Here is a 13,897-nt window from a genome sequence, read left to right as displayed (position 1 = left end):
ACCCAAGGAGCAGTTCTCATTTCACCTAATGGAGAGTAACCGGGATGCTCACCCATCATTTCATTCCCAGAGTGACTCATCAGAGAGCAGTTTACCAAGCCCAGTGTAATGTCAGATAGCTCAGTTCTATCGCGCTGGGCCCAGGAAGTCCTCGGCGACCAGGCAGTTTAGCTCAGCAATAAGTGGCCTGTCAGTGGCTTTGTTACAGTCCAAATAACAGACAAAACCAACATGTTTCTCATGGGTTGGCTCACACGGTCACATCTGGTCAGCAGCCTTTGCAGTCAGGATGCCCTGAGATAGGCCCCAATTGCTGTGAGGCAGGAGCAAGGTGCATGAGTCGTGTAGATACAGGTGTGACGTTACATCCCATATTCTTAACAGAAATATGGTTATGATACGAATATGGTATACTACGAGATACTTTATGCAAGGTGGGTCTCATATGATATAATTGGAAAGGTCATAATTTACTGAATGTGTGTATCCAATTTGTATACATGTATCGGAAGCTGGGAATATTGACCATGAAGCCAAACAATGTTAGTGGTTGGTTGAGGAAATGCACACAAGCACAAGGATTACCCCAGGAACTGTGTGTAATAGAAACCTCTCAGAGAGAGCCCAACACAATGGGAACTGTTTAACCCCGGTCAGATAGCTCTACACAATGGGAGCCGTTTGACCCAGGTCACAGCAAAAAAGCTTTTCAGTAAGTGGGGGGAAGATATAAAAGAGGGACAATGACAACATGAGGGGTCCTCACTCTGTCTACAACAACACAGTTGAAAACACCTGAGGAACAAAGACTGAACTGTGGGAAGTGATGGTCCCAGGCTAAGAAAACCTGGGAAAGCCAAGGCAACTTTGTGCCTTAAGAATCTGCTTGCCTGTTTATCACTCAGGGTGAGAATTTGTTAATTTGTATCCTACCTATCTAGTGTGTTAAGGATGTGTGTTAAGCTCAGTCTGTGGCTTTTGTTTATTTACTCAGGTAATCTGCTTTGTTTTTTTGCTGTCTCTTTAACCGCTAAAGATTTACCTTTTGTGCCCGTCACAATGGGCCCCAGTAATAAAGCTCACTTTGGGATCTGTTTGGCCCCAAAGGCAGGTGTTTAGCTCCATCCATTAGAGAGGATGGGGAGAGACACCAAGGTTGGCTCCAGACTCAAAGCTGGGGGGTGGATGGATGTGGGGCTGGGTCGGTCCTATCTCAAAAGGCTCACTAGAGTGTGCAGAAAATGCTTAGCACTTAGCCAAAGACTTCAAAGGGCTTTCAGTGGCAGCGCAGCGGGTAAGGTACTTATCTGCCCCAAGTTAAGAACATAAGACCGGCCAGCGTGGGTCAGACCAAAGATCCATCTAGCCCAGTATCCTGTCTTCCAACAGTGGCCAATGCCAGGTGCCCCAGTGGGAATGAACAGAACAGGTAATCGTCCAGTCATCCATCCCCATTGCCCATTCCCAGCTGCTGGCAAACAGGCTAGAGACACCATCCCTGCCCATGCTGGCTAATAGCCATTGATGGACCTATCTTCCATGAGTTTATCTAGTTCCTTTTTGAACCCTGTGACAGTCTTGGCCTTCACACCATCCTCCGGCCAGGAATTCCACAGGTCGACTGTGCGTTGTACGAAAAAATACTTCCTTTGGTTTGTTTTAAATCTGCTGCCTGTTAATTTCATTTGGTGACCCCTCATTCTTGTGTTATGAGAAGGAGAAAATAACACTTCCTGATTTACTTTCTTCACACCAGTCATGATTTTATAGACCTCTATCATATCCCCCCTTAGTCGTCTCTTTTCCAAGCTGAAAAGTCCCAGTCTTATTAATCTCTCCTCATACAACAGCCCTTCCATACCCCTTATCATTTTTGTTGCCCATTTCTGAACCTTTTCCAAGTCCAGTATATCTTTTCTGAGATGGAGCGACTACATCTGCACGCACTAGTCAAGATGTGGGCGTACCATGGATTTATATAGAGGCAATATGATATATTCTGTCTTATCTATAAGATACAATAGTATCTGAGCTCATCACGAGCCACAATGGATTTATCCTCACACACCCTAGGAACAGCAGTGCAATTATTCCCATTGTACAGAAGGGGAACTGAGGCACGGGGAAAGTGGAACCTAGTCCAAGCAAGTCCATGGTAGAGCAGGAAATTGAACTCGGCTCTAAGTCCCAAATTAGCACCCCAACATCTGGACCATCCTTCCGCACTGTAGGAGCTTAGCACCTTCCATCTACGATAGATCAGTCCGTATTTCACTCTAAACTCTGCTGTGTATCACCATCTCCTGTGGTCACAGTTAAGGTTACAGGGTGATATTTTGGGACTTATTTAAATATTGTGGCTGAAGGGTGAAGTGACTTTTAAAGCCTGAGAGAGGAGATGTGTCCCTCTGGCTTTACTGTCTGTTTTTTGTAAATGGGGTTCAGGAACCTTTTAACCCAGGAGCCAAAAACAGAGCCCTGGCCTCCTGCCATCCTCTCTGGTGGCCTGGGCCGTATGCGCTCCGGCCTGCTTGGCCCAGGGAGGCCAGCTGTTTGGCTGGTTCTCCTGAGTGTAGTCACTAGTCCATGTTCTCTGCTCAGGCCCATCTCCCAAGCCCAGCTGAACCATAGGGTTCAAGTGGCCCTGGGTAACAACGGCTGCCCCCTACATGAATGGTGCTCGTAGTAACTGGCATGGGGGTGGGGGGGCAGAGCAGGAGAGCTTGGCGTCATTAGGGGGAAAGGTGTTGCTTCCTAGGGTGGATGCCCCCTGCCGGCCGCTTTGCTGCGCACTGGGGGTGAGCCCAGCACTGCACAGGAACCCAGGAAAGACAAAGGCCCTGCCCCAGGACACCACAGGAGGCCCAGAGGAAGGGCCAGGCTTTCTTCTGGTCCTTGAAATCTCAAGAAAGGGAAAGTTTAGGGGAGGGATTTGAAATGGTGGCAGGGGGCCTAATGCCCGTGGGTGAGGGGCTAGGCCGAGGGTCCCAGGTGTAGGCGAAGGCATGAAGGCAGAAGCAATGGGAGCGGGGCGAAAGGTGGGGAGGAACTGGGGGCAAACAAAACCTGCATGAGTGGTGGCTGCAACCTGGGTGTGTGCGAGCATGCGCCACTTGTTCATACAGTGCACCAGACCCATCAGGGAGACTCATGTTCCTTCACAAACAGGGCAGCTTGTGTGGACCTGATTCTCATCTCACAGCCGCTGGTGTGAACGCAGAGTACTCTGGAGTCGCTCTGGATTCACGCCAGTGGAAATGAGAACAGACAGACCCTTATCTGTCCCTATGCGCACAGAGCAGAGACGGGCTCACGTGCAGATCAGGGGCAGTGTGGCGAGGCTGTACGCACGTGGGCACACACCCAGCCACAGCCTTTGTGCAGCTCTACATAGCCCCCAAGCCCAGACACCCCTCAGCTCTGGTGAAGCGCCGGCTGGACTCCTGGCAGGGCAAGACAAGGCCCAGCCTGGCAGCCCCACCTTGGCCGCGAGCGCTCAGTCCAGGCCAGTGTAGGTGAGTTCGGCCATGCCGTCGGGGATGGCCCGGAAGTACTCCAGGCTGGTCCTGTGCATCTTGCACTGGTACTTGCCACAGGTCTTGACGTACTGCAGGAAGTGGGGTGCGCCGGGGAAGACCACGTTGTCGGCCACGATGGTGGCTCCCTCGAGCAGCAGGCCGTGGGCCTCCAGCAGCTGCAGGTCCCGCAGGTAGCAGCGCTTCCAGTGGTCCATGAAGACAAAGTCGGCCTTGAGCAGGCCATGCTTCTCCTTCAGCTGCGGGATCACCTCCTCCGAGGCGCCCACAATCAGCTCCACCTGCGCTGGGGAGAGGCGGAGAGTCAGCGGGGGGTCCCCCCAGTGAACAGCATGGCCCTCCTGCGGGATCCCACCGCACGGTGCAAACCGAGGCACCAACCAGCCTGGGATCGGGCCTTTAAAATGCAGCCGTCTCTGGGGCAGAATTCAGCAGCTTGTTCAACAGCCAACAGGAACACTGCTTGGCCGTTTGAGACAGGAAGTGGAGAGGAGTAGCTCTGCCAGTTGAAACCACAGGGGGACCGGACGCAATTGGCACTCAGATCACACAGTCTGGGGAAGTGAGGCTATGAGATTGGGTGTTAACCAGTGTCTGGGCCAAATTCCGAGCCAAGGAATTCTGTTCTCCCTCCTGCAATTCCCCTGGCTGGGGCTGATGCTAGCTGCTGTACCCTTCACTTCCTGCCTCCCTGGTGCTGGAGCAGAAAAGCTGCCGGGTTCTGCCCCCAGAGCTTCTCTCTCCTGGCAGCTCTTTTTCCTGAGGCTAGTTCAGAACAAGCTGGGAGACGGGCCATGGAAGGCACTGGGGAGAGGGAGCTACTCACAGTGTCCTCGTCGAAGCCCGCCAGGCGGATGACCTTCTCGGCCACTGCGGCATTGCGTGGATCCATCTCCACAGTGTAGAGCCGGGCACCCATGGGCAGACACTGGGCCATGAGGATGGTGGCGTAACCACAGGACGTGCCCAGCTCTAGAACGGTGAGCGGCGTGTTCTCACAGATCAGACGGTCCAGGATCTTACCTAGAGGGCAGAAGGAGGCCGTTAGGTACTACGGCAGTCTCCGTGCTGAGTAATAATAAACCTTTGGCGCTCCGTGAACGGCAGGTGCTAGAATAGGGCAAACTCTGAGTTTTCTTCACCACCTTAAATGATTCCCCCGCTCCTTGACTTTTTACAGCCTGGCCTGTGACTGGAACTCGGTTTACCAGTGGCTTTGCTCAATTCCTCGAGTAGATCAGACTCTGTCCAGCAGAGGACGATGGTGACACATACGTAGCCGGTCTTATAAAATAGTCCCCATCCCTCCCATCTAGGGTGACCAGACAGCAAATGTGAAAAATCAGGACAGGGGACGGGGGGTAATAGGAGCCTATATAAGAAAAAGACCCCAAAATTGGGACTGTCCCTATAAAATCAGGACATCTGGTCACCCTACTCCCACCCATATCCCATTCCTCCCAGGAAAGCTCTAATGGGGGGTGATGCTGTAGGAGAGATTCCCCTCCCCGGCTCCCCTGCGTGAATGAGCCGTGTTCCCAAGGGGAGAAAACCAGCTAACAGGGAATGCAGCCCCCACTGATGATGTCCCGTGTTATTCAAGGGGAGGCACTGGGTTAAGCACAGCCGAGCTTCCCCCACACACCACCCCAGCTGCAGGTGGGACTACGGGGATATGCTGGCCCTATAGACAGCAGGCAATTTCTCCCCCGACCCTCAAACTCGCTTGCGTGCCTCCTGATGCCAGAGCCCCATTCTCAGAGCGCGTCTGGCAGGTGGGTGCGTAACCACGGAGCGCTCTACTCTGTGCCGTGGGCTCCTGGCAGTGAATGTCCAAAGGGTTTTGCAATGCTGGGAGCGCTGCCCTAAAGCGCCAGCGATCAGCCTGAGCGAAGAATGGGACAGGCTGCGGCAGTCTCAGAAGGCAAGGAGTGTGCACTGCACATAGGGGACATTTACCTCTGGGACTCAGGGGCCCACACTAGCCCCAGGCGCCACATACCGTCTCAAAGCGGGGTTTAAGTGGGACTCCGGGGGCACTGGCTGTGACACTCTGCACCCCATACTCACCGTAGTAATACGATTATGATATAATTATGATGCATCTTGTACAAGATATGTCATTGCAGCCAAAGACTGAACGGGCCGGGGAGGCTAATTCCCCTCTCCCCTAAACCGGGGTTCCTGCAGGTCTGGGGCAGGGAGGGGGGATACTTCACTGAGGCAGCTGGACACAGAGGCCCTGTGGTTCTCGCTGGCTCCCAGTGGCTGACGCAGCTTGTGCTGTTTAGTTTCCTGGCACAGCTCCTCCCTAAGGCCTGGGCTGGCATCTGTGGACGGGAGCCCCCGGGACACTGCACAGGCTGCCCCGATAGAGCGCTGCTGCCCGCCGGTCCCCTGAGGAAAGCCGGGGTCTAGGCTGGCCATAGTGAGTCAGCGCTGGGCCGGACCAGGTGTATTTGTTTCCTGGCACGTCCCTGGCATGTTTCCAGCGTCAGCACCTCCCTGGCACCTACTGGCAGCAGCCTGGGGCGGCTCTGTCCCCTGGGCTCAGCAGGCTGGAAACGAAACCCTCGGCCTGCAGCTCCTGGTATAAAGCAGGGCACCCTCCCACCTCCCCCACAGGGAGCGCGGCTGATCGGGGGGTGAGCTTGGCCAGGCCAGCTTCGCCACACTGCTCCCTCTGTGGGAGCCAGGACCAGGGACCCTGCCCGAGCTGGCTACTTCAGGCACCCGCAGCCCCGGGCTGGCTCATTTTAGGGGGGCTGGGGGCTGTAGCAGGAAGGCTCCCTGGAAGTCAGTCTCGGCCTCCTCGCCAGGAACTCTCCCTCCTGGTGTGCTCACAGTAACATCCTGGCTGTGTGGGGCTGGGGCTGGCCTCTCCTGCCCAGGCCTGCTGAGAGGACATAGAGAGGGCCTAGCGGAGCTGCCCTCTAGCTCAAGGGTAGCTGCCCAGGGCTTGGGAGCCCAAGGAGCATGGTTCTAATCCCAGCTCCCCACATGGGAGCTTTCACTAGTGATTGTGTCTGGATGAGACACTCTCATCCTGTGCTATGGAGAGTCCAGGAGTCTGTTCTTCCCCCACCGTTCCTGCCGGCATCGGGGCTTCTGCTGCAAAACTCTTCCCCATGGAGCCATCTAGTCAGGATTCAAACCCCCAATCTGGTTTAGGTATAGCAGTGGCTTTGACCATTAGGTAGCATGCTCCTGGCTAACGGAGCTTGCTCTCCACAAGCCTTGGAGGGGGGTAGCAGCTATTCTAGAGCCAGATCTATTTAGAGGGAAGAATCCCTGCACAGGCCTGGCATGATCAACCAACACCCACCGATAGCTCAGAGTTCCCTGGAGAACATGCATCAATTTTGGCTCGGGCGGGGAGGCGGTTTCTCAGGCCTGGCTCATGTGGAATCTGACTGGGCTAAAAAGAAGGACAGCGTCTGGGTGCTAAATGTTAATCCCCTGCACAGGTCTGTCCTGCCTGCCCAGTTCAAAGGGAGAACTTCAGCACAAAGACACCGTGATGAGCTAGCTAGCGGCCGTGTGCACCACTGCCCTCTGCTAGTTGGAGCCAGGTCTGCTCTCCTGCGTGTCATAAGCCCTATACTGCTCAGCTGCTAATGGGGATTCTCACTTCGCAGAGGTTGGAGCAGAAGGAGCTGTGTTGAAGCTCTGAGCAGTCACACTGGGCAGCACAGGAATGCAGTAAGAGTGACAGGCATGAGGGCCAGGCTGGTGCTGGGGCAGAAGCCTGCTGTTGTCACCACAGTATACGATTCTGCTGGCAGTGTGCTGGGGCAGCACTGTATTAAGGCCCCAGTGTGGTGGTGAGGGGCTGCATAGGGCAGGAAGGGACATAAAACAGGTTACTTGTGGCCACTGATGCTCACCGGGTATTTCTCACACGAGTTGGGGGGTTAAAGCATTCAGATACCAGGGATGGGCATGGTATAAAAACTTAATAGAATGGGATTGAACCCCTGTGTCCTGGCCAAGTTCCATCTGGGGTAATTACAGTACTTTTTACACCTCCCTGCATTGCTATTGGATTTGCTATTTCCCCCTCTCTTCCTGTCCCAAACGGTCATGTGTCGTTGCTGTGCGCTGTTGAACAGCTGCTGGGTTCCGCCCCAGAGGCGGCTGCATTTCAGTGCCCCGCCCACTCCGGGCTGGGCGAGCCCTTACCTTTGTGAGGCCCCACGTTGCTGAGGTACTCGCAGTGGTAGCACCACTGGTCGAAGGTCTCGAGGATGTGGTGGGGGTCGCCGGGGATGGCATGCGTGAGGACGTACTGGAAGGCCCGCTCCTCCCGGGAGATGCCCGTCAGGCAGTCCTGCAGCCGGCGCACCAGCACCGCCCGGTAGAAGAGCAGGAAGTAATGCCGGTAGCGGATGATCAAGGTGACCAGGAACGGGATGAAGGCCAGAGCAACGGCTGGGGAGACCATTTCGGCAGCAGCGCAGAGCAGAGGGTGGGTGGGAGCCCCACAGACCTAGAGAGCAACGGGCGGGTGAGGGGGCCGGCGCACAGATCCGGCTGGGTGAGTGTAACCTGCCGGCCTGGGGTGTTACATAACCTCCTCGAGCGGCTGGCCCACAACAGCGGATAACAGCCTTCTACTGCTACTACCAGCGATTTCATACCCTTCGCTTGCTGCTTGCGAGCTCAGCGGGACGGGGATTGTCTCTTCCTAAAGCTTTGGAAAAGATTGTGAGATCTACCATAATACAGCTGAGGCATAACCTAGCTAACGGGGGCATGTGGGGATCTTTATGTCCCATTCCCCCGCCCCCCACTGCGTCCTGCGGCAGACGCAGAGCCCAGCTGCTTCGTGTCAGCGTCTGAGCAGAGCTGTCAACATGTGGAGACGTTTCACAAGGGGCAATCAGCCAGAATAAATTGCGGGGGGGGGGGGGGGGGGCAATTAGGTTCCCAGCCCAGGGAGAGTCTGGTTGGGACTGGTCTGGCACTTTACACATATTAACTACTTAATTGCCATACCCCTCTCAGGTAGGCGCAATCCCCGCCCCATGTTGCAGATGGGGAAACTGAAGCACGGGGCCATTACAGCCACAGTCTCCAAACTTGGGCAGCTGAAGTGAGGCACAAAAGCCCTGAGGTTTCTTAGGGGCTGGTCACCCCGCAGTTCCCACCAAAGCCAAGAGAAGCTGGAGGCGCTCGGCCCCCTCGGGATTTCAAAGCCTCTCTCTGGGCGCCTGTCTGAACACCCCAGGACAGTGGCTCACGTTGCATCGTCTCTGTTATGGCGGGGTCGGGAGCCACTGACGCCAGCGGTTACTGTTACCAGCCTCAGCGCCGGGCTCAGGCCCTGGCTCAGCCCTCTAGCCGCGCTGCCTCTGGCCCTAGCGAGCGGCCCCTCGGGGGGGCCGGGTCAGGCTGGCTGCTCAGCAGAGGAGCGGGCTCGCCGGCGGTAGGAAGCTCCCTGCAGCCCTACACCCAGGTGGCACCGACCCTACAGCTGTCCCCTTGCTACGGGAGCTTCCCCAAAACTCGGGGCCTGTGGATTTCCCAGGCCTGAGGGGACAGGGAGAAGATTTCAGCCCGTGTGACTTGCGTGGCTCCGCAGGAAAGGGCGAGGTGACGGCTCAGCCTGGGGTCTGCTCTCGCCTACAGCAGCGAGGGGCCCGAGAGGCTCCCTGGACCCAGTGCGTTTGTGCGTGGCACTGAGAGCAGGAGCTCGCCGGTAGCTGTTTAAATGAACCCTGAGATTCTCCTTCACACGGATAAGAGTCAGGGAGCCCCCCAAGCCTTCCCTCCACCCAGGCCCCGAGTCTGGCTTTGCATCAGGAAATCCAATTACCAGGCTCCTCAGGAGTTCCCCCTGGCCCCCCCAAGATGGTGCTTAGCTGCCCTGTGTCTGTGTGTGTGTAGACGTGCCATGACAAGGGACAGAACACCACAACCAGGCGGTGTGTCGGTCACCCAGGGCCGTGCCCTCGGAGCTGTGGCTGGTCTCAGCAGCAAGGCCGCCAAGCGGGAACCGGGGCAGTCCTTGGATCGCCTAGGCTGGAGAGAGGCGGGGTCCCTGAATCCCCAGGCTGACAAAGGGGGCGTGTGTGCCAAGCTCCGCTCAGCGTCGCTGTCCCTCTGCCCCCTTCAGACACGTCCACGCCCTCCCCTCCCTTCCCCAAACACCCCCGTCTCCCGCCCCTCTCCCGACCCACTCACGCCAGGGCAGACGGTGTACCCAGAGGAGACGCTGCCCCTTGGATTCCCCCTCGGCCAGCCTCGGGCTCCCCGCCCCAGAGCTGTTCTGAGGGCCTTGCCCCAGTATCTGCTGCTGGGGCTGCCCCGTCTCCCCTGTTGCCCGCAGCTAGCGGGAGGTGAGCCGTGCGCCTACCTGGCCGTTCCTTCCCAGCCTGCAGCCAAGGGGTGGTCTGCTCCGCGGAGCCTTTTGGGCCCGGCTGGCAGCGAGAGACCAGCCCTCCCCCAGCCTCGCTACCCACTCAATTATTGATCGTGTTACCCAAGACGCGGCAGGAGCCCAGCTCGGGTTACTGGCCCCGTCTGTGCCGGCCGCGGCGCCGCCCCTTCGCCGGACAGGGCCAGAGACAGCGACGCTGGGCTGAGCCCCCTGGCACTTTGCGGCAGACACCCCGGAAAGGGGTCCTCGTCTGACGGCTTCTCTAGGGGCACCGCAGCCCTTTCCGGGGATGCCCTGGGGAAAGGGCACCGGGCACATGGTGCGCCACTGCCTGGGGGGGTAGCAAAGAGCTGCGGGCACAGGGCAGTCAGCAGACGCTGCTGTCCAAGCTGCTGAATGCCGACGGTCCGTCCGGTTTCCACCAGCCACTTTCCACGCTGAGGGGGCAGATCCTACTCACGGTGCTTGGGCATTTCAAAGAACTGGGCTCATCGCCTGCCAGCCCCTCACGGGGTCGGGTATCAGAATTAACGCCCTAGTGTAAAGTTGGGAACAGGGAGGTGAGGGGATATGCCCCAGGTCATGAAGCCAGGGTCTTATGTATCTGTCTTTGGGTTTTCTACAGCATCCATTGCCCTAGTATTTAAGTGCTTCCCAGGGAAATTACATCCGCCTGGCAAGGTTCCCAGCGGGCCTCCTGGAGGCTTCTGCTCCTTTCTCCTCCTGGGCCCGGCAGGAAATCCAGCGCAAGGAGGAGGCTCGTCATGCCCAGCAGTAGCCAGATGCTGGATCCACCTCATTTCCTTGGCAAACTTATTCCGTGGCCAAATCCCCCCCTGCCCTGACCCCGGCGAACGGTTTGGGCCCGATCCTCAGCCGGTGTCTCAGTGCAGCTCCATCAATGTCACATCGGTTTACACCATGTCAGAATCTGGCCCTGTACCACTCATTCCTGCGCCCTGTGGGTGATATTGTCCCGGAGGGCACAACCACCGGGGCAGGGCACGACGCACAGCAGGAGATGAGTCCTGACCTGTCGATGAGAGGGCTTGTGGAGGCTCCTAAGGAAAGTCAGCCCCCCCGCCCGCCAGAGTCTCCCAGACAAACCTCTGTGTCTTTGGTTTCCTGTCTGTCCTACAGGACTACTAACAATGTGTTGCACTGTTTCATCGATGGAGCTCAAAGCACTTTACAAAGATGGAGTCACAGGTGTAGCCCCATGTTACGAGTGGGGAAACTGAGGCACGGAGAGCTGGTTTAACTTGCCCCCAAGGCCTCATTACAAACAGGAATCTGAAGGATTTGTGGTATTTCCAGGGCACATCTCCCCTCTGCAAACCAGGTGTTTATGGCGGGTCCCCTGTCACCTAGTCCCTTTTATCTTACCCTTTCACCCTGTTTCCCACAGTGAGATTTCCTATAGTCCAAGAGAGGCACTGTCTCTTTGGGCCCCCAGCTGTAACCACACAGCCGATCCCCCCCAATCCCTGTCTACGCCCCCCCATTCCCCGCCCCCCCATCTCGGACAGGCACTGCCTCTTTGGGCCCCCAGCTGTAACCACAGAGCCGATCTGCCAGGCAACCTTTTAGGGAAGCTCCTTAATACAAAGCACAGCTGCCAAGTTTTGCACAGCGGCATGTGTGACATTTCTCAACAGTGAGCAAGTCCCAATCCTCCCCCCCAGCCCCGTCCCTGTGAGCAGTGGGAGTAGGGTCTCCGGATGTTTCACTCCATAGTCTTTATGAAAATATGCTTCCTATATGAATATGACGTCACTGAGATATACGCAATGCCAGATGGCTCACGTGAGAGAGCGTTGGAAAGGTTCTGGCTTACTGACTGTGATTATCCATTGTGTTCGCCTGTATCGTTTCTGTATCTGAAGTTAGGAATATTGACCATGTATCTGTGTCTCATCTATGCTGCTTTGGGTGACGCCCACTGGTAACACTTCAGGTACAACCATGGGAAAGCCAGACAGGGCGGATGGCCCATCAGCGAGGACAATGGGCTGTGAAAATCCTTGCCCTTCCTGTGGACACTCCATACTGCCCCTGACTCATGGACGCTGGGATACTACAGAGTCGGGTGGTCTTGTCACCTGATACTAAACATTACCTGGGACTTCTTGTAACTTTCCGCTGGAAGGGAGGGGTTCAAGTTTGGGAAACAAAGGATTCCCACGTAAATCCTACTTAAACTGGGGAGGAAGGCAAACGGGACTCCTCCTCTCCATGGCCTGTCTGCCCAAGAAGAAAGACTGCAAAAGCCCCCTGAAGGGAAGGCAATGGGAGTCCAGACTGAGGCAGTGGTCTGAAAAGGAATATAACTGGAACTCTGAACCACAGAAATTTTGCAACCTGCCTAAAAATAACATTTAGGGTGAGAATTTATATTTTGTAACCTGTTTCTTCAGTATATCTAGTTTAGTTTTCGTAATTTGCTTTATTTGGTCAGGAATCTGATTTGTTCTGTCTGTTATCTCTTATATTCACTTAAAATTCACCTTTTGTAGTTAATAAACTTATCGCTTATTTATCATATAACCCAGTTTAAGTAATTTCTAACTGGCAGGGATGGGGCAAGAAGTTGTGCCTATCTCCCTCCACATTGAGGGAGGGGGTGAATTTCATACAGCCTTTGGGTTTGGACCCTTTAAAGGGAGTGGGCAGTGTTGGCATGCCCCTAAGGCTGCATCTTTCCAGAGCGGCTCTCTGGCTCTCTGTGCAGCTGGGCGTGGCCCTGCCTGTGTGCTTGGCTGGAAGAGGCTGGTGAGCCGAGCCCAGCAAGGCCAGGTAAAGGGGACCCAGGCTGGCAGAATAGGCTGACTCAGTGGTACCCCAGCACATCAGGGGACACCCCAAAGGGCCGAAACCCATCACACCCAGTATCAGCAGCTTTCTTTTATATAGGCCACTATGCCCCGCCCCCCCCCAAAAAAGTGTCCCCATTTTTCACACTTGCTTTCTGGTCACCTTACGTGGGAGCAGTCCATGTCTGAGCCCCCACACTGGGCCACCCCAGCTCCCGCTGCTAGGGGTGAGGGGAGGTTAGAGAGTATCACACATGGGGATGCATAAAACTCCCTCCCCCCATGAAAAATGAACTGGGGCCCCCAGTGCAGCCTCTTCCCCCCCCCCAAATATGGGCAATTATTGCCCTGTTGGCCGCTCTGCATGCCCCCCAGCTTTCCCGCTTCAGCCCCCTGCCCAACCCTTACACCCTCCTGGAGGAAAACCAAACCTGGCAGCCCTGCTACCACTGCACACACCGGCTCACGCACGCGCTCTCTGTCACGCCCACGCCCCTGCTCATTGGTGTGGACACAGGCTCTTTCCACAAAGCGGGGGACAATTTTTTATTGTTTCAAATGCTTATTTTTCCAACAAGACCCCTCGGCCCCCCAGCCGCTCGGGGTGTCATTCTCAGCCCTTTAAACCGTGACATCCCACAAGCAAATGCAGCCCCCAGAGTCACAGACGAGAGGGTTTGTGTTAACAGAAACGTAACTTTCACCCACTCTTTAATCCCTAGACAATACCACTACTGCCATTAGGCAAGGAGACGGGGGTATTCCACGGGGAGGTTTGGAGGGGATGGGTGAGAACAAAATTAATTTCATGCACCAGCGCGGCCTATTCCCAGCATTAGTGAGATTGGGGTGGGGGGATTTCCAGGTGGGGTTTCCACTTTCTGAAACCTTTGCGAGACCAGGAGGAGAGGGACAGTTGTATGGGGCTCAGCGGTGCCTCCTTCAGGGCAGCGCAGCAAATGGTGTTTGCCCAGGCTCTGGAGTCATGAGCAATCTTTGGTGGATGGTCTCGGGGCAGGCAGGCAGTAAGAGTGGGGTGGAGGGAATAGGGTCATGGGGACGAATCACATTCCGGTAGGATGACGGGGTGGGTGAAGCCTCCGGGAACTGGATTGCTCGTTCTTATCACGGATGCTGGACGGGCTCCGTGTTCTCTCGTTACAGTG

At 55.9% G+C, this 13,897-nt stretch overlaps 1 protein-coding gene across 1 annotated transcript; it reads right to left on the bottom strand.

The window, feature by feature from the left end:
• Window positions 1-3,496: 3,496 nt before the first annotated feature.
• LOC141981064 (transmembrane O-methyltransferase homolog) lies at window positions 3,497-7,980 on the bottom strand. Its single transcript, XM_074942870.1, has 3 exons — window positions 7,719-7,980; window positions 4,363-4,559; window positions 3,497-3,817 (listed from the first exon to the last, which is right to left on the bottom strand). The coding sequence occupies exons 1-3, from the start codon at window positions 7,978-7,980 to the stop codon at window positions 3,497-3,499; spliced, it is 780 nt and encodes a 259-aa protein (XP_074798971.1).
• Window positions 7,981-13,897: the final 5,917 nt, after the last annotated feature.

This window comes from Natator depressus, chromosome 1 (assembly GCF_965152275.1).
Source record: "Natator depressus isolate rNatDep1 chromosome 1, rNatDep2.hap1, whole genome shotgun sequence".
In the NCBI taxonomy this organism is placed as follows: Eukaryota; Metazoa; Chordata; order Testudines; family Cheloniidae; genus Natator; species Natator depressus.
Note: the sequence above shows the minus strand (reverse complement) of the source record. Positions and strands in the feature narration are given on the sequence as shown.